General features: G+C 35.9%; 1 protein-coding gene across 2 annotated transcripts; it reads right to left on the reverse strand.

The window, feature by feature from the left end:
- Positions 1 to 1524: 1524 nt before the first annotated feature.
- Positions 1525 to 25980, reverse strand: onecut2 (one cut homeobox 2). Of its 2 annotated transcripts, XM_042747553.1 has the most exons (4): positions 25849 to 25980; positions 22896 to 23052; positions 20306 to 21866; positions 1525 to 2273 (listed from the first exon to the last, which is right to left on the reverse strand). In XM_042747553.1, the coding sequence occupies exons 3-4, from the start codon at positions 21409 to 21411 to the stop codon at positions 1988 to 1990; spliced, it is 1392 nt and encodes a 463-aa protein (XP_042603487.1). In that variant the 5' UTR covers positions 21412 to 21866; positions 22896 to 23052; positions 25849 to 25980; the 3' UTR covers positions 1525 to 1987. The 2 variants fall into 2 exon arrangements, with proteins under 2 accessions (XP_042603487.1, XP_042603488.1); XM_042747554.1 differs by lacking the exon at positions 25849 to 25980 and having other exon boundaries at positions 1979 to 2273; positions 20316 to 21866; positions 22896 to 23049.
- Between the last annotated feature and the right edge of the window lie 212 nt (positions 25981 to 26192).

Raw genomic sequence — 26192 nt, forward strand, 5'->3', positions numbered from 1 at the left:
TGCCCATCAGGCTGAGTTACACCTTTAGTTTTAGCTGCAAAACGGATGAAATAAGCCAAACGCTGAACCCTAGACGTCCCATGTTTGGAGAGAAGCGCCGCTGCGATAACCCTCCGCGCCGCGCCGGTGCGCCTGAACAGGCGGGACGGGAAACTGAAGGGAATTGCGGCGGGAGTAACTCTGAATCTTTGGTATTGTAGCTGATGAGGTTTTTGTTGTTCTTTCCATTTTGGTTGAAAAAACTGCATAGGCACACATTTTGAGAGACGCATCATTCTCCGTTGCCGTGGGAACAGCTCCGTCGCATTTGAAAACCCTTCCGATCCCATTCTGCTTCCAAAGTCTCCACCAATCCGAGCGCAACAAAGACGACTGCTCGGCGTTCCCGCTTTGTCGCCGTCGGTTTTTTTGTTTTGTTTTGTTTTGGGTTTTTTTGGTTATTTTTTTTTTTCCTTTGAACAGTTTTCGTTTGCAGAACAGTTAGGTGCAGAAAAAGTTTCTTTGGTGTCGATTTGTCAATAAATAGAAAAAGTCTTTAGTGTCCGTTTTGAGTGATCCAAGCGTAACCCGGGAGAGAACTGCTTACCGGCTCTGTTTGTCGGTTCAATAATAAATGAGGACGAGGGATGGAATTTGAGATGAGTGTATGAAAGAGCTAGGAGCTATGAGGGAAGGAGTCATGCACACTTTGGGAAAGCTAAACTGGCAGGCATTGGTGTGGAGATTGTCCTCTTAAACTCTTGTAAAGGCCCTGATCACCAATGCCAGTTCACTTGTGTTTGGTTTCTTAGCTTAATACAGTTACAGTCAAGACAACATACAGCGATGCATGTGTGTGTAAGTGTGTGTGTGTGTGTGCATCTTGCAATGTAATTCATTGAGTGTGTTGAGCTCGTGAGATGCTTGTTCTTCGGTCGTATCATCCTGAGTTGTTTTTTAACCATAGAAGAACAATCGGTGTGGTCCAGCCCCTGTTCTATTGCAAATTTAATGTGCTTCAGGATTGTGCTCACAAACCCAGCCGGCCAATAACGGTGTGAGAGATCTGTGGTCGGCGTGTCCTTCACGTGTGTTGTGCTTTGTGCTTCTGACGGGGTTTTTTCAGGGTTCGGTGTGTTAGAAAAACCTGCGACCCAATGCCATCTTAAACCTGTGTGGTTATGTGATTGGTGAATCTCACAAAGAAGAACATGCAAGTCATATTTCACTCCAAAATGCATTAAATGCAATTAAAATGCATTACCATAATGCAAAAAAAAAAAAAAAAAAATCAGATTACTGTAATAAAAAATACTGTATTACAATAACAATAATATTCTGATTCTGATAATTGAAATAATCAACAACGGGAATTTGTGGGAATTGTTATTATTTTTATCAATACTAATAAAAAATATTATTATTGTTGTTGTTCTTTTTTAAAAAGCCTGTATGCCAATTACACTCTTAAAAAAAGTTTTGTGTAAAATAATTAATATTATTGTATATTAGTATAATACCTTTGTATATTTTATAATTACATTTCAAATAATTGTTTTCCCTTTGAATTCAGTTTATTTTTCTGTTCACGTTGGCATTTTTTTTTTTAAAGCAAAACTCATTTAATTTTGATAGATTTAGATAAAATCTTAATATGTTTTGTTTCTCAAGTAAATGCTATTTGCACTTGAAAACAAGACAAAAATGCTCTATTAGCAGTGTATTATATTGCATTAAATGTGGCCTGGATGTGTTTTTGTGAGATTCACCCTTATAGTTTAAAGTATCTCCACACACACACACACACACACACACACACACTTCTGGAAATGAATGTAGATGTGAAATGCAGACCCTTTGGTTTGTTTTCAGCGTTTTTCCTGGCGTTTAGCTCTTTGGATGAACAGATCGGTGTGTTTTGACTGCGACTCGAGCCGGTAAGCAGCTTCTCTCCTCTCGTTGCCCTTCGGAATGATTTTCTCCTCTTAAAAAACTGACCGTCACCTGATCACGCTTTGGTACAAGTGCTGGAGGTGGACGACGTGTTGCCCAGACTCCCCTCGTCCAGCCATTTGTCCAGGCTGCGTCTGCGGGCGTTCATGAAGAAGTTGCTGACAGTGTTCAGTTCCAGACCCAGCTGCTGCGAGATGGTCAGCTGCATCTCTTTGGACGGACGCTTGTTCTCCTTAAAGATGGCCAGAAGCGTTCGCCGCTGCAGGTCTGTGAAAACCAGCCGTGATTTCTTTGGTGTATTGCTCCTGTCTTTGCTCGGGTCTTGCTCTTTTCTTTTGCACCTGGGGGTTTCGTTTGTTAGAAAGGAGACACAAAAGACAGAGAAGAAACACGTTAGAATCAATCACACTTATATTCATGCATTTAGCAAACACTCAAACAGTTAATGCAGGGTTCGAACCTACAACCTTTGGATTATCAGATTAGAATTACATAAAAGAGAAAATACCAAAAGAGTGACAGAAAGGACAATTAGACCGTGTTGTTCATGATTAGCACCATCCGTGTTATTTAGGGTTGCAAAGGGGTGGAAACTTTCCAAAAATCCCCTGGAATATTCCAAAGAATCCAGGAATGTTTCCAAAATATACTGGTAATTTTCCACCTTTTTGCAACCCTAGTGTTATTATAGTATTTATTAACATATTTTGTCCATTTTAAGTTTTAGTAATTTTTAATGTGCTTTAATGTGATTTTTCTTTTATTTTTTTATATCTATTTAGCTTTAATTTACTTTTTAGTTTTAATTCTAGCAATTTTATTATGTGCTTTTGTCATTTTTGTTAGTTTTTGTTTTTAAAAGTTATTTTAATTCAGTTTTAGGCGTAGTAATTGTTAAATGTGCTTTTGTAACTTGTTAATTTTTTAAGATTTCTAGCTTTAATTTTATATCAGTTTTAGTCACTTTATGTGCAAAAATGTGTAATTTTTTGTTAGTTTTTATTTCTATTTCTATTTTATTTCTATTTTTTTCTATTAAACTTGAATAAATTTTTATCTCAGTTTTATTAATTTTATTTGCTTTTTCATTTTTATTGTTTTTATATTTCTATTTAGCTTTAATTTATTTTTGTTTTAGTATTAATTTTGTTATGTGCTTTTGTCAGTTTTATTAGTTTTAATTTAGTTTTTATTTCAGTTTTAGTAATTTTGTAATGTGTTTTTGTAATTTGTATAATTTTTTTGTTTTTTAAATATTTATACTTTGCTTAGTATGTGCATTTGTCAATTATTTCTAGCTTAAATTTACTTTTATTTCAGTTTTTGTTTCAGCAATGTTTGTTCTTAAACTAATTTTTATTTCAGAGAATTGCCCAAATATTTCAAATGTTTAAGGTTTTCATCAATTCAGTTCTAGTTTAGTTTTTAGTAAAGTATAACACTGACACTGCATTAGAACAAACCTCCTGAGATACGTTTTAGCAGATTCTCGTTCAGAAATCAGGACTCAAACATCTCTAACATCTGTTCTGTGATCAGTGCGTCTCACGGGAAAGCTGTAGATGATTTGAGGAAGCTAAAGATCCTCTCCAGGTAATTGCTTCTGCGACCACCACGATTCCCAGAGTAATTCACTCCTGTTCACCTGGAGCTGCTGGCTTTATTTTTAGGGTCTTTTATCACTACAGACTCCAGAGACCAAAAACACACGATCCCCTGATAATTACCAGATAAACCAGAGCAAGAACCAGTCTGATCTACACCGAGAGCATCAACAAATCAACAACAAACACCACAGATATATGTACAGAGAGAGAGAGGGGCGAGGGATTACATACAGTACACTCTAGCACTCTTTCTGCAGAATGTAAAAACTGTACACAGTGTGCTTAATAGATACGAATGACCAGCAACATTTGGAAAAATGTACTGTATACAAAAGCGCACAAAGCATATCCCACAATGGAAATTTATCTTGCATTTCTAACTCCTTGAATCCTGTACTTATTCCTTCAGGATATATTTTAACTAAATTCTAATGCAGTTGCTTTATATTTGTCATTATGAAACAAAATTGGTCTCAAGATATGATAATAAACATGCATTATTCTGTTATTTATCTGTTAATCTTCAGTTATTGTGTGTTTGGGCCCAATTTTAATGTCTGACAAGCAGAAATGATTGCACCAATTTAAAAAAAGTAAAAAAATAAATAAATTAATAAATAAAATATGAAATAAAATGGTCAATTAATCAGAGATCTCTGCCTTGACACTTGTTGAATTAGACAGTTAAATATTCATTTTTTACACAAAGCTGAATTAAAATATAATAAAATGCAATAAAATAAAATAAAAATTATGCATTAAAAATCATGAATTAAAATTACAAATTAAGATTTTTTGACAAAGTATTTAATTACACAACTAAAACTTAAGATTTTTTTTTTTACACAAAGCTGAATTAAAATGTAATAAAATAAAAAAATGCATTAAAATCATGAATTAAAATGACAAATTAAGAAAAAAAATTGACAGTATCTCAGATTTTATTTATTTATTTTTTACAAAAAATTGAATTAAAATACAAAACAAATTATCTTAAATATAACGGATTTCTGAGATAACAAATGCATACCACTCATGCATTCATCTCTTATTGCATACTGTTTCACATGCTGTTTCTATAAATAATAGGCAGTATATAGTGCACAATAATTGTAAGTGTCTAGTATTTCATTTCAGACACAGACTCAATGGTAAATACGCAAACCGTCCAGCAATTAAAACATGACTTATGTGTAGCATCTGGCTCTATAATTTGTGCTGCTTTATAATTTTGCAAAGCGCTTCATATACAGTATAGCTAAAGAAGTCAATCCATTTAAAACAGCTTTGCTCACAGTATATCTGTAGGATACAGTTCATCACAGCCTCGGGCAGAATTTCTATTAATGTGTATGAAAGTGTTTCTACAGTTTTAATGATTGTGGATTTTGCTGACCTGTGTGTGAGTTTGTTGCTGATCTCGGTAAACGCTGCTAAAGCTGAAACACTTCACATAGATTTCATGCAAAACACATCAAGAAGACTAGAAAACTCTGATGAAAAACTATAAATATAACAGCAGACTCACAACTCAGGTGTGTCTACAAATCATTTACCTTTAAAAAGACAAATATTTTTATCTTACAGTCCAACAAAAGTTTTTATCAGATCTGAATTAATTCAATATATCTCCAAAATAAGGTAAACCAACAGTAAGTAAAAGAACATATAATCTAAAGGGACATTTCATGCTATTTTACAGTAAAATATTTTTATAATTTACAGTGAAAAAACAGAAATTTCCTGTGATATTTTTTCATAATTACATTTCTTTTTAATTTTAAAATGTATCTATGTACATTAGAGATTTATGTTACGTCTTGTGTTGTTAAATGTTTACTGCATTATTTTAGGGTTGTGTGTGTTTGCATGATGCTGTTTTGTGCACCTTCTATATATTAATATGTTCATAAACGTATAAGCTACTCCTCCTCTTTTTCTCTCGTTAATTTTGTATTTATTTATTTATTTATTATGGTGGTTGTCAGTATATTATAAAAGGTACTAAACAGATTTTAGTAGATTTTAGTACTTAATTTTAGTATTTTAATTTTAATTTTTAACCATTTTTATTTAAAAAATGAATTTCACTCCATAGAATCAAAAAATATTTTACAATATTTGTTTTTTATTAAAATATTTTAAAATATTTGTTTTTTATTAAAATATTTTAAATATATATTTAAAAAATATATTTTTAATGTATTTCTTTAACAAATATTTGAATAGTTTTTTTTTATAAATGTAACATCTATTCAATATTTTTTTCATTTCGATTTCATCCAAAGATGAATGAAAATCCTGAATGCTCGACTAAAATCACATCACTTCTGCCACAAATCTGCACTGAAGAATCACATGCAGCAACTCAAAATACAAATCAACAGCACTAATAATGTACTAAAACATATTTTCATCTGCAAACAACATAAACGCTACTGTTTCAACCAGCACAACACGTGTGTGTGTGTGTGTGTGTGTGTGTGTGTGTGTGTGTGTGTGTGTGTGTCAAGATTTGATTTGATTACTTCTCTGAATTAAGTATGCACAACTGAGCCTGGTCCAGATCAATAGAAATCAGGTTAAGAGCTCAATTGAGTACAAAACTATTATGTAAGAGGAAACGACGGTGTAAATAAAGGCGGACACACACGCCAGTGTGGTTTTACACAGTCTGTGTGTGTGTTTTCATTTCTGCTGCATTCACACCCTCATTACCAGACTTGCTTTCTCTTTCACACACACACACACACACACATGCAGCGCAGACCCATTTGTCATAAAATGAAGGTGGCAGCAGGCCAAGTGTAAAGAGTGTGAGAAAGCGCAGGTCTTGCACTCAGGCAGAAGAAGTTGCTGAGCTCTGCAGACAGACGTCCAAGAGACTCGCGTGTGTAAAAACGACGAAGCCCTCGCCGGCCCCTATCACAGCACGCTTAAACTAAATATTTGATAAAGACAAATGCACAGCAGTATTTCCACACTTTGCATGTATAATTGATGCAGAAACAATGGCAGCAGAAATGCAGAAGTGAGTGTTTAGGGATCTTAAACTCTGACAGACATTCAGCGTTTATCCTCAACTTCCATTAACCCACTCAAGTCCAGATTATTTGCAATGATTTGCACAAACTTTCATAGTTCATCATTCTCTCTCTCTCTCTCTCTCTCTCTCTCTCTCTCTCTCTCTCTCTCTCTCTATATATATATATATATATATATATATATACACACACTGAAGGACTAAACTAAATTAAAAATCTATATTTTTACATACAAATTCTAAATATATCATTTAGAACATTCAAAAGTAATGTTTCTGTAATGTTTGCAAAATGATCAAATGGAATGTTCACTTAATGTTTCCAAACAGCATTTTAAAAATCAGATGTTTTGAATGTTCAAAGAACATAATGTTTTCATTAATTTCAACTTAATAAGAATTTTGGCGAAATGTTCTTAGATATAACATATTGTTCCAAGCTGGGATGACTGATGGACTAAACTTCTTATAATCTATATTTTTACATACAAATTCCCTGTAAAAATATAGATTATAAGGAGTTTAGTCCATCAGTCATCCCAGCTTGGAACAATATGTTATATCTAAGAACATTTCGCCTACATTCTTATTAAAGTTATGAAAACATTTTGTTCTTTGAACATTCAAAACATCTGGTTTTTAAAATGTTGTTTGCAAACATTAATGGAACATTCCATTTGATCATTTTGCAAACATTACAGAAACGTTACTTTTGAATGTTCTCTGAATGTTCTAAATAATGTTACTAAAGACCAGACAACTTTGAATGAATGATCTATTAATGTTACTGGATGAACAAAGGTTTGTAATTTAAAGAAGAATTGATAACGTTTAAAAAAACGTTAGATAAATGTCCAACTAAAACATTTCAGGAATAAACATTCTGTTAACAATGTATAAATAACATTATTAAAGAACAAACAACTTTAATCAAAGGTTACTTTGAATGTTCTGAAACAAGTAACAACTAAAAAATGTTACATGAATGTTCAACTAAAACATTTCAGAAAATATTTTTGGTGAACAATGTATAAAATTTAATTAAATAACAAATAACTTAAAACATTCTACTGAATGTTCTCTTGATGTTTTAAAACTTAAATGTAACAAACATTTCAGAAATAAAACTTTGTTCTGTGAACAATATATAAATAATGTTATTAAAGAACAAATAACTTTGAACAAATGTTCTCTGAATGCTCTGAAAACAACACGTCATAACATTTAAAAAACATTAAATAAATGTCCAACTGAAATGTTTCAGAAAATTAAATTAGCCAATTTAATTTTAATTAATATACAAAATATTATTACAGTATTTGTTCAGAAGCAAGTGTACACACACAAATGTGTGTAAAGGTGTTTGCTTTAGTCAAGCTTCTCTATTGGTCATACTCATCCAACATTATTTGTGCTACAAGATGGACTCTTTTGTGCAAGCACCACTCACATTTTCACCAGAAAATGCAAACATCTAATAAGACTAGATGCACTACCGCCACAGATTACTTATTACAATTCGGACTAATTAATTTGTTATGCATTTAAATGTAACAGAAGCACATCATCATCTAGACAATCACAGATGCATATCATTTTGATGTTTAAGATCTCAGTCTTGTGTTGTCCAGCACAGACACACAGAGTTGTGATCAGCAGTAGATGGTGCTGTTCATCCATCTGTTCATCCATCAGTAACACGAGCAGTGAGCGCCATTCCACTCAAAGCCTCCATTACTGAAGCTCCTCTGTCTGTCAAAACATCAGCCGTTTCCTCTGCAAAATGCACAAAATACTGTCTGTGTGCTTATTTGAAGCTCTGAGGTTTACTAAAAATACATCATTTAGTTGCAGGGTCTCAATCTTTAGCATTTTCCAAAAAAGTGCCATCATTTCTGCTGGTTAGACACCATTACTGGGCCCAAATTCATAATAACTGCAGGATTAACAGAATAATTCATGTTTGTGCTCATAAATAGAAAGCAATTTCAGAATGGAACATTGGAATTTAGTCTGGAAAATCCTAAAGGAATACATACAGGATTCGAGGAATTGGAATACATAATTTGTAACAAATCCTAAAGGATCCTATAATGGGATCAATAAGAATCCTATAAGAAGCAAATAAGATCCTACTGGATAAACTGAACCCTTTTCTTCTGTAAAATCCTATTTAGGATTAGGATGCTTTAGGATAATGATACAAGATTCTATTAGCAGTCAAATGATTCTCTAATTAATATAGGATTTCTATCCTTTAGGACTGGTTTCAAATTATGATAGAAAAAAATCCATAAGCATTCGCTTCAACTAGTATCCCAGTGCTTTTCATTTTTAGAAATTAATTCAGGGAATATTTTCCCCAGCTAACAGGGAAAGTTCTGGAAAGGTTCTCTCAAAGTTATGCGCAAACGTTCCTCCAGTTACATTAGTAGAACAAAAGCACTATTTATTATTATTTATAAAAAATTTCAGTTGTATGTTCGACTAACATTTTTTTTTAAATGTAGCTAAAATGGTTGGAACATTCAGAAATAACGTCTTCATAACTGAATGGGAACATTAGCAAAACATACTTAGGACATATTTAATAATTTTCTTAAAGATTAGCATTTTTTCTGAAGAATTTTTTTTATGAAACTAATTAAATGTTTATGTAATGTAAATGTAACTAAATCTTCAGAGAATATTCAAAAGTAACATTTCCATAACATTACAAAATATAAAAATTAACATTTGCATAACCAAGAAAAACATTTTTAAACATTCAAAAAAAACTTGACATTCAGCACATTCAGAAATAGTGTTTTCGAAACTTAATGCAAAACATTCTTAGAAAATATTTAACAATTTTCTCAAAATGTAAGCACTAACATTTGTTTTTCTGAAACCTTTTAAGTGGGTGTTTAACTAACATTTTAAAATGTAATTAATTAATTTCATTAATCCCAAATTGTTTGCAAAAAGTTAAAATGGAATGTTCCCTCAATGTTCGCATAATCAAAAGATGTTTTTAAAACGTTTAAAAGAGACGTTTTGAATGTTCAGAGAACATTTAGAAAAACATTTTCATATAATACATGATAAAAATCATTTTAAGAATAATTTTCTCAAAATGTTAGCACAAAACATTCAAAGAATGCAAAAGCATTCAAAGAATGTTTTATAAACGTTTTTGTTGGATGTTCAACTAACATTTTTTAAATGTAACTATATGTTTCAGGAAGTTTAGAGAACATTAAAATGTAACATTCCCATAAAGTTTCCAACTAGAACAGAAAATGGAACATTCGCATAACTAAGAAAAAACATTTTGAAACATATTTAAACATTTAGATGTAACGTTTTCAAAACACTTTTCTTTTTTGTTAGCCGGGTCGGTTGTCTTTGTTGTGCACGAGGCAGCTGTACTTTCTCCTTTTGTTCTCTCTAGTAAAATAAAGGATCAATGTTTACTTCCTAAACCCAGCTCTCTTTATGAGGCCCTGATGGCTTTCTGTTCAGTGCTGCTCTGGATAAAAGCTCCAGACTGCTGCTTTTGTAGAGTAGTGAATTTCCCCGTCATCATTTGGTATTCTGCTTACTTCGGCCGAAATGATCACACACACACACACACGGAGTCGCAATCTCAGCCGTCAACACGCAACACTGACTCCATCAGGACGGGCTCTCATGGCGCTTTACAGTGCGATCAAAAAAGCAATTATATTATTCAAAGGGATTTACCATTTCCGTGGTGGGAGGGGGTGTCAACTTTGGGCTTTTCTAAAAGGGGTAGAGTTCAATCAATCCAATCAATACCTAAGGTTTCCATGGCCTTTCATCAAACGGGTAAGAGCTGCTCTCACACCGCTGGTTTATCTTTGCTCGCTGGCAAATGTAAATCAATGTGTGTGAGAGGAAACGTCCAGTGGAACGGTCCTAACCACACCGCCGTCGTTCACTCGGATCTGAACGCATTCTGGGTTGCCCTGTAAGACCCGGCCGTGTGAAATCGATCAGTTCTGGCCTGTCTTGGGTATCAGCTTACACCTTCAGTAATTAATGAGGAACCCAAAGACCAGCCTGTTTCATCAGCCTGTATATATTGTAATCTGTAAGAAATCAGATTTCATTTAATTTGAAGTATAAAAAATCCTAAAGGAATGCTAATGATGGTTAATGGAATTTTTTTGAAATACTACAACATAAATCAAATGAAAATTTACTAAAATTCTTTTCAATTCAACTGAACTGAAATTTGGTGGGGAAAAAAGTAATTTCTGTCTGTTCAGAAAAACATCAAGCAAAACGCATGGAAATGAAAAAAACTATAACTGTGCAAAGGATTGCTAATGGAATGTGTATCATAATTGGGAAGCAATACTAATACACACACATATATATATATATATATATATATATATATATATATATATATATATATATATATATATATATATATACTGTCTAAGATCCTCTAGATCTTCAGAAATTCTGAGAACAAATTAATTAGAATAAAAACAGGATTTTCATTTTAGGGAACATATTTGATTCTTTATGGATTCTCTAAAGATTCTTATGTGCAATAAGAATATTACATCTCTGTTTCATGTGACTAATTCCAACTCCATTTCTCTGTACATTATTTTCTATCACCTGGAAAAAGAGCGCAAAAAAAACAAAGCCAACGCACATTTACATTAGGCAAAAGCCAACATGGCCTACATGACATCAGCAGATAAGGAAAGTCTTTTCAGAGTTAAAGTAAAAATATTACATTTTACTGCAATAAGATGCACTAATGAATCATTGACTATAAAACAAGGAACACGCATTAAGGTAAATTTCACGTTGACTGCAGTCTTCACATCAGACGCAGTAGTTTTACTCTGCCAGTTCTCTCGGTACATTATGTCCATGACTTTACAAAAACAAACCGCTGTCTGATCACCACTGAATTATACATGCGGATGCAGCTGAAGCTCATTTCTGGAGACAAAAGCAGAAAACCTTGAGGTCTGATGCTTTGCATGATTTTAATGCAAGAAAAATCAAAACTGAGAATAAGTGATCTGCCAAAATGGGTGTAGCAAAATTGGTGAATTTAAACATTTATTTCACAATACTTACACAAAATGTATTGAATTAGGCTGTCAGTAGATTCAATATATCAGGTTTTTTTCTAGTTAACTAAAACTAAATCCATTAAAGCATTTTTGGTACTTGAAATAAACATTCACTGAAAAATAAAATAAAATAAACATAAAAATGAAACCTATTTTATTTCAGCTAGTTGGCAAAAAAATAAAAAATACTAAAACAAAATGAATACAACAAACATAAAAAAACTAAATTAAAACAATTAAAATGTTAATAAAATTCTCAATTTTGTTAGCTAAAGCACTTCTAATGCCATTTACAGAATCTCTAAATATCCAGTCACATGCATCTTAAAGTCATCAGATTTACATGAGGGAGAAAAAGAGATACACAAAGAAAGCGAGGGAATGAGAGCCGGGGAGTGGGGGGCGGTGGGTGACATCAGATCAATATTTCGCCACAAAACACGATCAGTAATGATGTTTTCACTTGTTCGCTGGAACCTTCCCATAACAGATGAGAGACAATTACTCTTTTTTTTAATTCGGCTAGTGTTTCATACTCTCACAGTCGTGCGATCTGTGGTGTGAATGCCAGGCCGCTCAAATGCTTCCGATCTCAACATCAACCATTTTCTAAGCATACGCTCTTCTGGAAGTGGCCTGTGTGTGTGTGTGTGTGTGTGTGTGTGTGTGTGTGTGTGTGTGTGTGTGTGTGTGTGTGTGTGTGTGTGTGTGTGTGTGTGTGTGTGTGTGTGTGTGTGTGTGTGTGTGTGTGTGTGTGTTAGAGTGAGAGGACTTGCTAAATGCATTATGCTGTAGTCTTGCACTTAGCTGTGTCATTCTGTGCATGTGCGGATATCCTTAATGCGGAGGCTGGACACCTCGCCGAGAGATGGAGGAGGGGAAGGAAAGAGAAACTGAGAGAGAGACAGAGTCATGTGTTCTCTGCAGTGGATCATCTTGCTTGAGCCAGAACTAAATACAGTAACACCAAAATTATTTGTTCACATGCATCACACTTATAATAAAGATACCAAGTATGTGCATGTCTGATCTTTTCTCCACTAAATGTCTTTTTATCAGCTGGTGTTTTTTGTTGATTTTAGAACTACTGTTTTATCATTTCAAATCATACTGTTAAGTATTTTGGTTATAAAGTGTGTCTGTGCATCTTTCTAAAAAAATAAATAAAATAAACAACACTTGCTGTGATATTTGATATGTAATGCAATGATATTCCAACAATTTTAATGCAATGGGGTAAACGTTCTATCAAATGGACAATACATACTTCCCCAGTTGATTAATCAGTACATTAAGACAATTGTTTTGTAGTACAAATTTCTGATATGTTTAAATACGCAAGCGAGCCCTTGTGTGATTAAAAATGCACTAATTTGCATGAAATTCCAGAAAATTATTCAGAACGTTGGATAAAGCCAGGTACAAAATTCTTGTTTCATTTTGTTGATACATTAGAGAAGAAGGTTTTTATAGAAGGGATTTTGGATATCTCTTTTTATCACTCTGAAAATACTGTCAACAGTAAGAAAAAAGACGTTTTTGTAATGTTTTCAAAAATAAAATGTTATAGAAATCAAAGCAAATGATATATGAACAAACCCTTCAGTAAAAATCTTCAGACAATAGAGAGGAATAAAACTGCTAAGTTTGGTGCAAGTAAGCACTGCTGAAGTGGAGAAAGAAACTCTAGGCCTTTAAAAGATGTGGATTTTTGCCATGTTTTTAGGAATAAAGTGTTATACAAATCAGGGCGAATGATATATAAATAAACCCCTCAGTAAAAATCTTCAGACTATAGAAAGGAATAAAACTGCTAAGTCTGGTGCATGTAAGTTCTGCTGAAGTGGAGAAAAAACTTTTAACATATGTATTGAAAACGAAATCTACAGACGCAAATAGGAAAAGTGTAATAAAATGAATTTTTTGAAATGTGTATTTTGGTTGTTTTCTTTCCAATTGTCTGAAAGACATTTTATGGAAGAAAAACAGCCCAAAATCTTGACCAATGCATGAAACAAAAACAGTGGTTTTGCCTGAAGTGTCCTTAAGTGAGACGCAAGTGCAGGGTCACTGTATCTCGATCTCCATGAGGAACAGAACAAATGTTCTCTGATCAAGTGAATAAAAGGTCAGAGTTCTTCTGGGTCTCAAATGATGACATCAGCGGTTCAAAGGTTTGTTGCCAGACAGAAACATCAGCACACTGATAGAGCCAATCAGAACACTCACAAACGGTGTGTTGAAACAATGCTGATGAGGTAACACTCGTCAACAACATCAGTCAACGATCCAATCAGCTTCACAAACACACTGAATGCTTACAAATGCACAAAAGTGCCACAGGTAAATAAGCAACATTGATTACTTAGATAGGTATTTTTGTTATCCGTATCTTTGTTTGGCAAGAAGCAACCTGTCTTAAAAGTACACAAATCTTGATTGCATCACATCCTAAAATGAAAACTCTGTCATCCTTTATCCAACCTTCATGCAGATCCAAACCCATTAGATTTTTCCATCCTTAAAGGATAAAAGTAGATATTCATGCAGCTCATTTCCATACAAAGATTTAAAAAAATTACTATATCTATTTAGTAGCTCCAATAATAACAAGAACACTAAATCATACCGTTAATCCATACTATGGCATATGAATGTTTTAACAGTACTTCATGGCTTTCCGGGGCTTGATAGACTTAAACTAAATGCAAAAGAGTTGCATAAAGATGCAGGATTTCTCCTTTTGCATTAAAATGAATATATTCCTGAATTTTTTATTATTATAATTTATTTTTTTTTTTTTTTTTTTTTTTTTGCAATGCTGAAGTCATGGGTTTAATTCCCAGGGAATGCAATGCAATGATCTGCCAAAAGCATAAACCTAAATGTACAAACCTAAAACCTAAATTAAAAAAAAAATAGCAAACGGGTTTGGAATGACATGTAGGTGAACAAATGATGCCAGAAATTGTTATCTATTCCTCTAACAAAAGCTGCATTTAAAAGAACATAAGACCCAACTGTAAATAATGGCCATGTTTTATTACGTAAGCTCTTATCAGCTTCTAGAAAAGCAAACATGAACCTTCTCTTTCCTCATAGCTGAAGTTAAAAGTTGCCTTTCCTTTTTAGCAAGCCACAGCACAGTAAGAGACATGATGGTGTATAAACTGAAGAAAAAAAACTTTTTACATTAAATAAACTTTACCATGCTGCACACACAAGTTAATTTACATCATTCATCTATAGATCATTAACATGAAAACCACTGGAACGCAAGAAAAAAAACAAAATATAAAGATAAACTGACAGACAAATGTATCCCCCACAGACTCGCTCCATAAAAAACATGTTTTGGCTCGCTGTGCACTTACTGACAGCATCACAGGCCGTTTGTGGGGCTGAGAGACCAAAAACTTTGCTCTTTGCTCAGACCAGTGCTGACGGCGATCACCCAATCACAAGACACAGAGATAATCACATCACTTCACCTCAAAACTAAAAAACAACCTGCTACTGCATGAACGCACGCTTCAGAGATCTGAGCCGGTAGATATATGTGAGGAGGAAAATACATACTGTGAGACACACAAGTCAGAAACATCTGGGATATAAACACGGAAATACAGTTTTAGAATTTTAAACATTTTAAAACAAAGCAGTTCTGACATAAAATGAAGCTTTTTTCCTAAGTATTTTCAACTTTTCATTAAAAAAATACTCTGCTGGTATCATTTGCAATAACAAATGTTGAAATAATTTAAGAATTTAGAAGCATTTTCAGACTTTTAGACCCCACTATAGAGTTTATCTGCTTAAATATGATTGGACTGATTGCAACATGACTCCATGAAGTATGTGGCAAAAAAAAAAAAAAAGACTTGTTCAATCAAACTTACGCTTTTGTATTTTTTTTTAATTATCTGAACTATATAAGTGCAGATGTGTAACAGATGAAGTTTCAGTAATAAAATAACATGATTTAATTTAAATTAATCTAATTTAATGTCTAAAATACTAAAGAAAGCAATCGTAACACTTTACAATAAGGTTTCACGGTGCAATCATCTTTAACAACATTTATTGCTTTTCTTTAATGTTAGTTAATAGAACTTTTTTTTGGTTCATGTTAGTTCACAGATGTTTTAGAAAGTATCTGTAAATGTTGAAATTAAGTGCTATAGAAGTATTGTACATTATTAGTTCATGTTAATTAATGAAACCTTATTGAAAAGCGTTACTGCATAATCTTAATAATACAACAGGCAATGCTGTTTTTTCATAAAATAATGTTAGGACATCTTCCATGAGATTGGAGTAGCCTGCTTTATGAATCAAAAGCAGCTTGACCACAATAACAAGAGTATCTGATAAACCAGTCGGGCCCAATCATATTTCTGCCGGGATTATTTCACTCTCTTGGCCCGTGTTACACACTTATTGGGTTGAGAAGAGAATCTCATCACTAAAAGGTCCCTCAAAGCACCACAAAGCCATTATAATTATCAGACGCCGTCCTCTCTGGAGCCGCGAGGCGCGTCACGTCACCCTGGTCTTTGTGTGAAGGTCACCGGACGCATCCTTTTAATGCCGGCCTCCTCCACACAGAGCCAGAGTGATTAAACATCCTCTGGAAAACATCTACGCTTGGTTATGTGTTGATTTCGCGTCTCATCCAGGCGGCTTCATCAGCTTTAATGATCCTTTTAAACAAGCATGGCTCAGAATAGCCCGCCAGGAGTCTTTTTGTAGCACGGAGTCAGTCGGCTTGCTGGGAACGTTCTTCCAGCGTCAGCTTTACTGGAACAAGTCCGGATCGGGTTCCAGATCAATGCGAACTGGGTGCACACGTTTATGTTATTGTTGCCAGCATTAATGCCCTTTTAATCTTTAAGAGATTACCCGCATCGATCCGCCGTCGTTCAGCAACACATATTTGTTTGAGAAAGTGACATAACTCACACACACTACTGAACGACAGGACGAAAATAAACAGCAGTGCTTGCCTGGGATTTTGATCTCTTTGTCCTGGTTCCGCCCTTTGAGATGTCCAGAAAACAACACACTGACAGCATGATGCCCGATTGGCTTTTGTTTTGCACCTTTGCTTTCACTTTATATTCAAATCTTACAAATTCATACATCTGACACAAGCTCATTGTGACAGTATACATAGTCTAACTAGTCACTTGCCGATATATCGGCCAGGTCATTTGGGGTCTACTAAGCACTACAAAACTGATAATATGCAATTGCTATTTTTTAAAGAGAATTTCATATTATGCTATAAAAATTAATCATTTCATAGTGACTTACTGTTAAAATACTATTATCGGTTAGCATGTACATCAGCGTTTATCAGCCAGCCTCGTCTGTAGATATTGCATTTGCCATTAAAGAACACATATCGGTCAACCATATAATATACAGTGGTACCCAAATGTCTAAGACCACACTGATTTTTTCATGCAAATATGGAAATAAATAATAATTTACAGTGATGTTCAAATGTCTCAGACCACATCAAATATTTGGGATTTTTGTCATGCAAACTTGAGAAAAAAAAAAAAAAAAAGTGACCAATATCTGAGACCACATTGAAAATGTAAACATTTTTTCCATGCAAATGCATAAATAATGATATACAGTAGCGTTCATATGTCTGAAACCACAATTAAAATCTGGGATCTGGAAATAAACAAAATTTACACTGACATCCAAATGTTTGAGACCACATTTTTGGAATTAAATAATAATTTACAATTGTGTCCAATTATTTGAGACCAAATTGAAAATCTGGGATTTTTTCATGGAAACCTGTAAATAAATAGTTTTTGGGTAGTAAAAAAATGATGTGAAAATAAAGAAATAATTGAGTCATAGCAACATTAGGATCAAATGTCAGTAAATGAGTGTCACTGATCATGTGACTCTTTGTACAGATGGTCAGATTTCCTGAAGATGCTCAAGATGCTCTTTCATGATGGAGAACATGATCATCAGGTTTTGTTACTCCGATGCACTAATGCATCTAATTTTTCATTTCAGCTTTCACTCAAATTGGTATTCTGTTAATATTCTTTGTAAATAAACATTTTGTATTAAATGACAGAAATGCAAGTGCTCTCAGACTTTCCAATATTTCATATCTTCCCTGTCTGTCTTCAATTTGGAAAGCGAAATAGTCATTTGCAGAAGCCCAAATCAGGAGAGACGTTTCTCCGAATGCAGTCTGGCATGGGTTGGAGGTATATTTATCCATCTCCAGTGCTCTTATTTACGGGCCGGGACCCAGAGTTTCTCCAGCACTGGCTCTTTTTCAATCTCCCCTGTCCTGACTCGTATAACAGCGCTTGTCCCCTTTGATCATTTACTTAATAAAGTGGTTTGTCCGTGGCGGACGGCACAGGCCGAGGTTCGTCTCAATAGCTGATTGCCTGCACCGTGTGACTAGAATGAGGTCCAGTCAGACGTCACGTTTGATTTGACTAAATTAATAGTGCAAAGACAGGCTCGTTTTCTCCTGACATCAGGCACCTGCACCGCTATGCTTAAAGAAGACCAATAAGTCATTAAATCGCTATGTACCTTCAAGTATGAGTATATAATGGGGTTAAAAAACCTTCTTTTTTTTTTTTTTTTTTTTTTTTTACATTTTCTAAACATTTGACTTTAATGACAAGTTGGACTCTAAAAGGGCAAAACCCGAAGATCATGATTTAAGAACAAACAACATCTTCAATCAAAGCAAGAAGATCTGACCGTCTGTACAAAGAGTAACATGAACAATGACACTCATTTACTTACATTCGATTGGTCACCTAAAAAATAACTACTTTTTGGTTGAAATTTTTGACAAAACTTTGTTTTTTTGCAGTTTAAATATTGTACACACACACATATGTACACACACACACACATATATATATATATATATATATATATATATATATATATATAGCTAAAAGTTCACTGTTCTCTTTGCTGATTTTTATAGACCCCACTGTAGATCTATATGAAATTTGAATATATAAATCAGTTTTCATCTGTCCAGCATTATATTATGCTGAATAATATGCATGAATTTACAAATTTCAATTAAAAATAAAGGTTCTTTTTTTTGGAATTATGGTTCCATGAAGTACCTCTACAACAATGGAATCTTTCCATTTCAGGTTCTTTAAAGTGGAAAATAGTTCTTTAATTTTTTTTAAATGTTCTTCACACTATTTGAAATGGTTCTTTGGTATCGGTGTGAAAACCCCATGTGAAACCTTCATTTTAAAGAGTGTAGCTCTGAGTCAACATCTACATGCATGAAATTCAAGCATGAAAACAAAGCGGCCAGCAATTCTCTCTGCGTCAGACATTTCTGATGTCATGACATGCAACTCCTTTAACAGCCTATTTTTGCTTCGTTATTTGCGTCTCTTCTCTCCTCCAAAACGCCGAACAAAAGGCAGGTGCTGGGCTGCACATCTCTGCCTGTTTAACCCAAGACAAGGTGACGTTTTGTGCGTTGAGCTGAGGGTCACGCAGAGATTTCTATCAATAATTCATCGAGCCGCTGCAGCCTCTGTTCTTCTTTTCAATTCCCCTGCAGATCACATAATACCTTCCCCCCAACCCAAAGCCATCTGTGAGACCAGAGCCCTGCAGGGAAACAGCATTAAAGCGCCTACGCCAACATCTCAAAGCACAGTTCTGCTTAAAATCGCATTCTTGATGAAATAAAATGCATCATGCTTGACAAAACAATCGCCTCCTGTGGCCGTTCACAGTGCATTTCATTAGCTGAATGCATCATATGCAAAGAGTCAATGATGGGACGTTTTGATAAAGATGCTCATGTTTTGGTATGTGATTTAACAGCTCAAACACACACTCCTTCTCCGAACCTTTTATTGACACTCAAATGCATTGTTCTTTAAGTGAAAGATGCACAGTCTGTGTGTTTTTCTCAGCTGAAGTTAATGCACAGGCTTGCACACTTGTGTTGCACAATGCATGAGGCATCAGAGCTGTCCATTATTTCAGTGAATAATTGTGCATCACCCTACAAATTAAAAATCAATGCGCACCAAGCTTTTATTTTAATGCACTCATAGGATGCTCTTCAACAACACGACACCGTCTCTGACACCTTGCACACCAAACTACAAAATTCAAGTCTTGCTTTTTCTTCATCCGAACAAAGGAAAAGGGGTCCTGCACCGCCCATCGCTAGAGGGGGCAACACGCCTGATGTAGAGGGGCAAGAGGGGAATAACAGTCCAGTAATTACCAACACATCCCTATTCAGCGCCTCTCTGAAAGCTTTTCTTTGACTGAGAGAGAGAGAGAGAGAGAGAGAGAGAGAGAGAGAGAGAGAGAGAGAGAGAGAGAGAGAGAAAAGAGACCGAAGCGGCTCTTCCAAAGCACGCACTTGCAACATTTCAAAAGTAAATAAAGAACGGAAAAACTAAAAACGGAAGCGGAGCGATACATTGTTTCACTCCTGACGTTTGAAATAATAAAAAAACGCCGCGTGTCTGCGCATCAGTGAAACGTTTTAAGCAATAAATGCTCGCGCCAAAGCCTAAAAATCGCCACAGAAGATGTTCAAAAGCAGATACCTTGTCTTACCTGCAAGCCGAAGGGCCGACATCCTCTGAAACTCGGGCTCCTGTAACCACTTCCACATGCGGCGAAACGTTTCGCGGCCGGACTTGAGTTTACTCCAGGGTTTGGGGTTCCGCAGCAGGTCGGATAGCGTGCCCTGCGAGCGGCACAGCACCCGCTGCGCGAAGATGGCCTGCGGGATGCTGTAGCGCTTGAGCTCGGCCGTGATACGTTGCGCCACTTCCTTGGTGTTGATCTCTTCCAGCTGCCCCGAGCTGGAGCCCTGCGCTCCGGAGGAGGAGGAGGAGGAGAGCGGTCTTTCCCGGTTGGAAGCCAACACGGGCCCGTGGGATTGAGGGTGGCCCGGATGCCCGTGCATCCCGTTGAGGTGCGGCATCATGCCCGCCGCGGGGCCACCGAGGCCTCTGGAGAGGTGCTGGTCACTTCTGGCCAGCATGGCAGTGTGCGCGTCGAAGTTGGAGCTCAGCATCTTTTCGTGGCTGTGCGCGCCGTAGTTGTGGAGCGTCTGCTGTGCGTTGTGGATGGAGCCCAAGCCGTTGCCCAGAGGGGACAAACTCTGCCCCATCCCGCTCATGTCTTTGTGGTAGGGGCTGTAGAGGTTGTTCATGGCTGGTAGAGTCCTCTCGTCCCGCATGAGGGTGAAGCTGCCGCTCACGTTCCCAGAGAAACGCTGGTGGTGATGGTGGTGATGGTGCGGATGGTGGAATTTGTCGGACACGGTGGAAATCGGCGGCAGGGGCTGCAGAGGGGTCAGAGTGGTGTAGGTGCCGCTCATCCCGGATGGGGAGGTGTCGCAGGGCATGCTCATGGCGTGATGGAGCGGCAGCGAAAGCTCGGGACGGTACTCTCCTCCTGCGCCGCCGCCGCCGTCTAGAATCGAAGCCATACTGGAGACCATCGCGGAGCGCGACGGCGCCACGGTCAGATCCTGGTGTATCCGCAAGGAAGCCCCCGGATTGCGGTTGTGATGGGGGCTGTGGCTGCTCATCAAGTCCTGCTCATGGCTTAGGCTGCCAATGTCCATTGTCATCTCTGGGTTCATGGCGTACGCATCCAAATCCTTGGCCAGGCATCGATAGGCGTTATAGGCAGTCTTCATTCAGTCCATTGATTTATCTCCAGCTTTGTGCCAGGGATGTGTTTCTCTCCGTATTTGTTTTTATTATTTCCCTCTCTCTCTCGCTCTCTCTCCTAAGGCCTCTCGGGTTTTTTTCCCTCCTTTTTTAATAAATAAAAACACCGATCTCTATCAGACGGGCCAGTGCTGATTTCTCCCCATGTCCGAGTCCTCTACTCCTCCTGCGTCTTCTGTTTGGGCAGCTGGAGGTGTTTGGGGTGGGCTTGCTCCGCGCGCACCCGACCCTGCTGAAAGAGGAGGAGTTTTGGCCTTGATTGACTCGCCGTGGGTCCAATCGCGTTCCTCGCCAGCGCGCCTATGGCCAATCGCTGACGCTTCCACGAAGCCCTTCGGAGTCGCTGGCTTTGCATCTGGAATCGCGCGTCAGAAGGGCGCTTCGCTGTCATTGCAAACGCATCGTTTATCCAGTTCATCCTCTACGAAACAACACAAAAATATAATCACAAGAACAGGTCTATTCAAAATCCTGCAATGTAACTGTACACTCTCAGGAAAAAAGCTACCAACCTGCATATTAACCCCCAAAGGGCACATATTACTACCTTAAAGTTACATTTAGTGCGTGTACGCATTAGTAGTTGTTGGGAAAAAAAGAGAGAGAGAAAAAAAAATTCTAGCTATATCTTTATTTTGTGCATCGTCGTGCAAATTACTGAATATTAGTTTTTTTTTTTTACTTCGATGGACCGATATCTATCTATCTATCTATCTATCTATCTATCTATCTATCTATCTATCTATCTATCTATCTATCTATCTATCTATCTATCTATCTGATTTCATCCATTGAATTTAAACACTGAACACCTGCACATAGGTTTAAATGTCTTTCCCCCCGTGTTTTCTGCGAGTTAACCATTAATTTAACTCGTCCTCGTTACATGCGTTGCATCTACAAGATTAATTATGCATATTAATTTTGGGCTCTGTAAATATAAATGCACACACTGTAAACAGGAGCCGATCATTGTCTTGTTTGTATTTGTAAAATTTTGCTAGGGTTGTTTTAAGACCTTATTCTGTTTCCAAAGACAATTTTACAGCGCGTTAAATTCGAATGTCTAAAAAGGAATCAGAATTTGCGGTGCGTGAATTCTAGATATACAAAACAAGTGTACTTTTTAAATTTTAGTAGGCTCTGCATGTTTGTTTTAAATCGATCAATCCCCTCGCGCAATAACTTCTTTTGGCTTGCAGTGATTCAGAAGGAACAGATTTCTCGAATGCCGGTTGCTATTTTGTTTGGAGGATGCGCAGATGTTGCTTTTGTTTAAAGCGACTGTAATTAAGGATGAGCGACAGAAGTCTGAAAAGCGTGACCTATTTTTCTTTTGATCAGCTGTCAGAGGAGGAGCAGGAGGTGCAGGGGGCCCAGTGTCCTCCTCAAGACTCTCCCCGGCCTTTCAGCTGCCACAAATTGGAGGAAAAGTGTCTGTATAGGCTACCTGCTGCAGGAGATGCAGTGACGGACACGCACGAGCTTGATTCCTGCTCTGATGTTCTGCGAGAGCTTTTGTGCTGCTTTGCTGTGGCGCACTCCACTATAATGCGAAGAATCACTGACTGAAAAAGGCCCTTATTCATGTCAAAGAAAATCGATATCTGAAAGAGAGAGAGAGAGACGTTATTTTCTTTCTAAATGCATGTAAAACTCTAAACGCCAAACTCACTTTGCCAGCTTTAAATTCAACAAACGCAAATGAACGAACGTTCACTCTTAAAAAAGAGCTATTTTTGTGATATTAGTTCCATTTGGAACAATTAGTATTTTTATTACACATTATTTAACAGTATTTTTTAAGGCTTTTATAGAACCTAAAAAAACTTTTCACAACATTAACATTAAAATCACCAAAACGCATGAAAACAGAAAATATGCCTATTACATGCACTGACAAAACTGTTGCATGTTTTATAAACGGTTTTCTAATTTTCTAAATTGTAAAAAAAAAAAAAAAAAAGAAAGAAAGAAAAAGACAGAAAAATGCCAAAATTTGTTACATTAATTTATACTTTGTGGGCCACATTAATTTGACTTAAAAATAGAAAATGGAGTAGAAATTATTACAAATATGTTTCATTAAACAGATGACATAATGATGATAAACTTTTTATATTTACTAGCCTATGCAGATAAACTTATCAAATAACCTCTCAGCAGGCCTATAAGACAAATATAATTTTAAAAATCAACATACACCTAAAATACTACATAAAACAGTTAGAAGTCAAAGGCCTGGTTTCACAGACAGGTGTTTTAGACTAAGGCAGGATTAGGCCATAGTTCAATTAGGACAAATAAGCATTTTTTTATTAACATGCCTTAGAAAAAACAATAGGCTACTAGTGCATCTCGAGACAAAACAATGCACTGCTTTATTTTAAGATCAGTCAGTGCAAGTTTCTTTCAGTTGAAACAGCTCAGAATTACATTTTAGTCTAGGACTAGTCTTAAATTTTCACTGTGGAACCAGGGGATTAATAAAGATAATGGTATGCTATTTAAATCCATTTAGTTAAGTTTTTTTTTTTTTTATGCAAAACAATTTTTGTTTTCTGTGAGATTTTTTATATGCATCTGATTGCTGATTGCAATATCAAACTGATAAATGCTCTGATTAATATATGTACATAAAAAAAACAATAATGTAGACTATAAAGACGCGTTAGTTTCACGGCAATCGTTCAGATGTGATGAGATTAACTCATTCTGCGTTCATCTGAATGGATTAAGTGTAAATGAAACACACTTCAGTTTGTTATTATGATGCATAATTTCTTCTTTCAAGCTACAAGCTGAAGAGGCCCGATTGACTCTTCGATTGGGATCGTGTTTTTTTCCTTCTCGCCCTGTCTTTCCTCATTTCTGTCGCTCTCTGGCCATCTGCTGTGTAAGTGCAGCACTATTGATCAGAATCAATGCGCCTCGGACCCCATGATGCTGCCGTTACCGTCCTGCGCTGCATCTGTTCGGGGCGCGTACAGAGATCCGGCGGCTCTCGGTAAGTCTCTGACCTTCCTCCAGCATTAAACGCGGCTGAAAGGCGCTTCTTTTGCTCGTAAATGCGCTTTTATCCGAACCTGCGCGGCGCGTCACAAATCACATCAGACAGAAACGTCCACGAGGTCCGTCTGAATTAGTGTCAAGACGAACGGAAAAATTCAACCAGTGTTTTGGCTATTAAAGCCGTTTAATATTTTTATTGCACCACAGCTGTAAATACGACAGTACAGTCTTTGGGCTCGGCGAACATAACATGTTAACCTGCTGTTACAAAACACGTTCGGTTGGACTTTTTAACTTTTACAAAGATGATGTTTGTTTTCTGATATTCTCAGTGATTTTGCGTATTTAAAATGTAATTTAATTTGAATATACAGCGTTAAGAAACATGTTCAGCCGAGAGGCATGTCATGGCATTAATGTCATCTTGTTGGCTGCAAATATTCTCATTCTGTGAATTCTATTTACATAAAATATAAAAATAATTCTGATGTCAAGCAAAACAATAACTATCAGATCTAAAAGTATTATGTTGTTTTATAGTTTATTTTATTGTAGCTATATTATTAATATTATGCATTATTATGCATTATTAAGCTAGCCTATATTTTACTTGAAATGAAGATGATTTTAATGCGACAAACTGAAATAAACCTCCAGGGGCCTTGAGATCTGTACCTATACGACAAAACTAAACAAAATCACATTTTAAAGGTTAAAACAAGAGATTTGAAAGTCTGTGGTGAGTTTACACGTCACAAGTCTTTCAGAAAACGTTTACACACACACACACACACTGAAGGCAGTTGGTTTGAGTCTGTTGTTCGAATCTCGTCGTGCATGAAATGCTTTAACAGGTGCTCAGAGATTATTATTTTTTTAATTCTCTAATTAAGTTCGACTGAAGTCACGAAGTCTCACAGGCGTGTAAATCTGTCTGTACGACTCATATTCCACATGACAATAATGTTCTGAATAATGTAATAGATCAGTGAGAGAAGAATGCGGCATTCATTCATACAATTTTCTATTGTTTTTTATTGTTTTATTTTTATTATATATATAAATAGATATTTCTCGTGTTTTATTGTTGTTTTTAACGTGAAAAATCAGATTGAAATTAGACATGCATAATTTTAAAACTCACAGACGATGATCATTTATTCCCTATTTTAATTTTAAATTATATAAAATTCTGTAGCATTTACAAAAGGGTCATGATTTCTTTTGATGAGCAATTTCCAAATTAACTCTCATGGCGGATAGTGAACCTTAAATAGTTGAAAAATTACATTTAAAAACTATATATATATATATATTATTTATAAGATTTAATGTAAGCTCATAAAGGGGTTAGAAACACAACACGACGTTAATATCTGACATAACATTACCTTTTGGCAGTGCTTTGATTCTTCCTGACGTCCACACGACATGACTGTTCATTTTTTTATTTTTTATTATATTAAGTTGTTCACTGAATTTTGAAGTTCGAGTATTGACATCGCTTTGCGACAAAATATGTATGGTCATTCTTTGGGAATGAAGATTTCAGGTTTAATGCTCTGTAAAACGCATTTCACGTTGAGATTTTTGTAGGATTTTATGGACGCAGATTTGAAACTCTGAGTGAAAGGTCACAGGAGATCAGGTGACCCGTGACATTTGACCTCTCAGAATAACCTGATCACTGGAACAAGGATGTCAAACAATGCAGGGGGAAAAAAAAGGGGGGGGG

This window comes from Cyprinus carpio, chromosome B21 (genome assembly GCF_018340385.1).
Source record: "Cyprinus carpio isolate SPL01 chromosome B21, ASM1834038v1, whole genome shotgun sequence".
Taxonomy (NCBI): Eukaryota; Metazoa; Chordata; class Actinopteri; order Cypriniformes; family Cyprinidae; genus Cyprinus; species Cyprinus carpio.

Coding starts and splice junctions, on each gene's coding strand:
- onecut2 (XM_042747553.1), bottom strand. CDS start 21,411: ATGAAGACTGCCTATAACGCCTATCGATGCCTGGCCAAGGATTTGGAT. Junction 2,274..20,305: donor CGGCTTGCAGGTAAGACAAG/GTATCTGCTTTT, acceptor CGAAACCCCCAG/GTGCAAAAGAAAAGAGCAAG.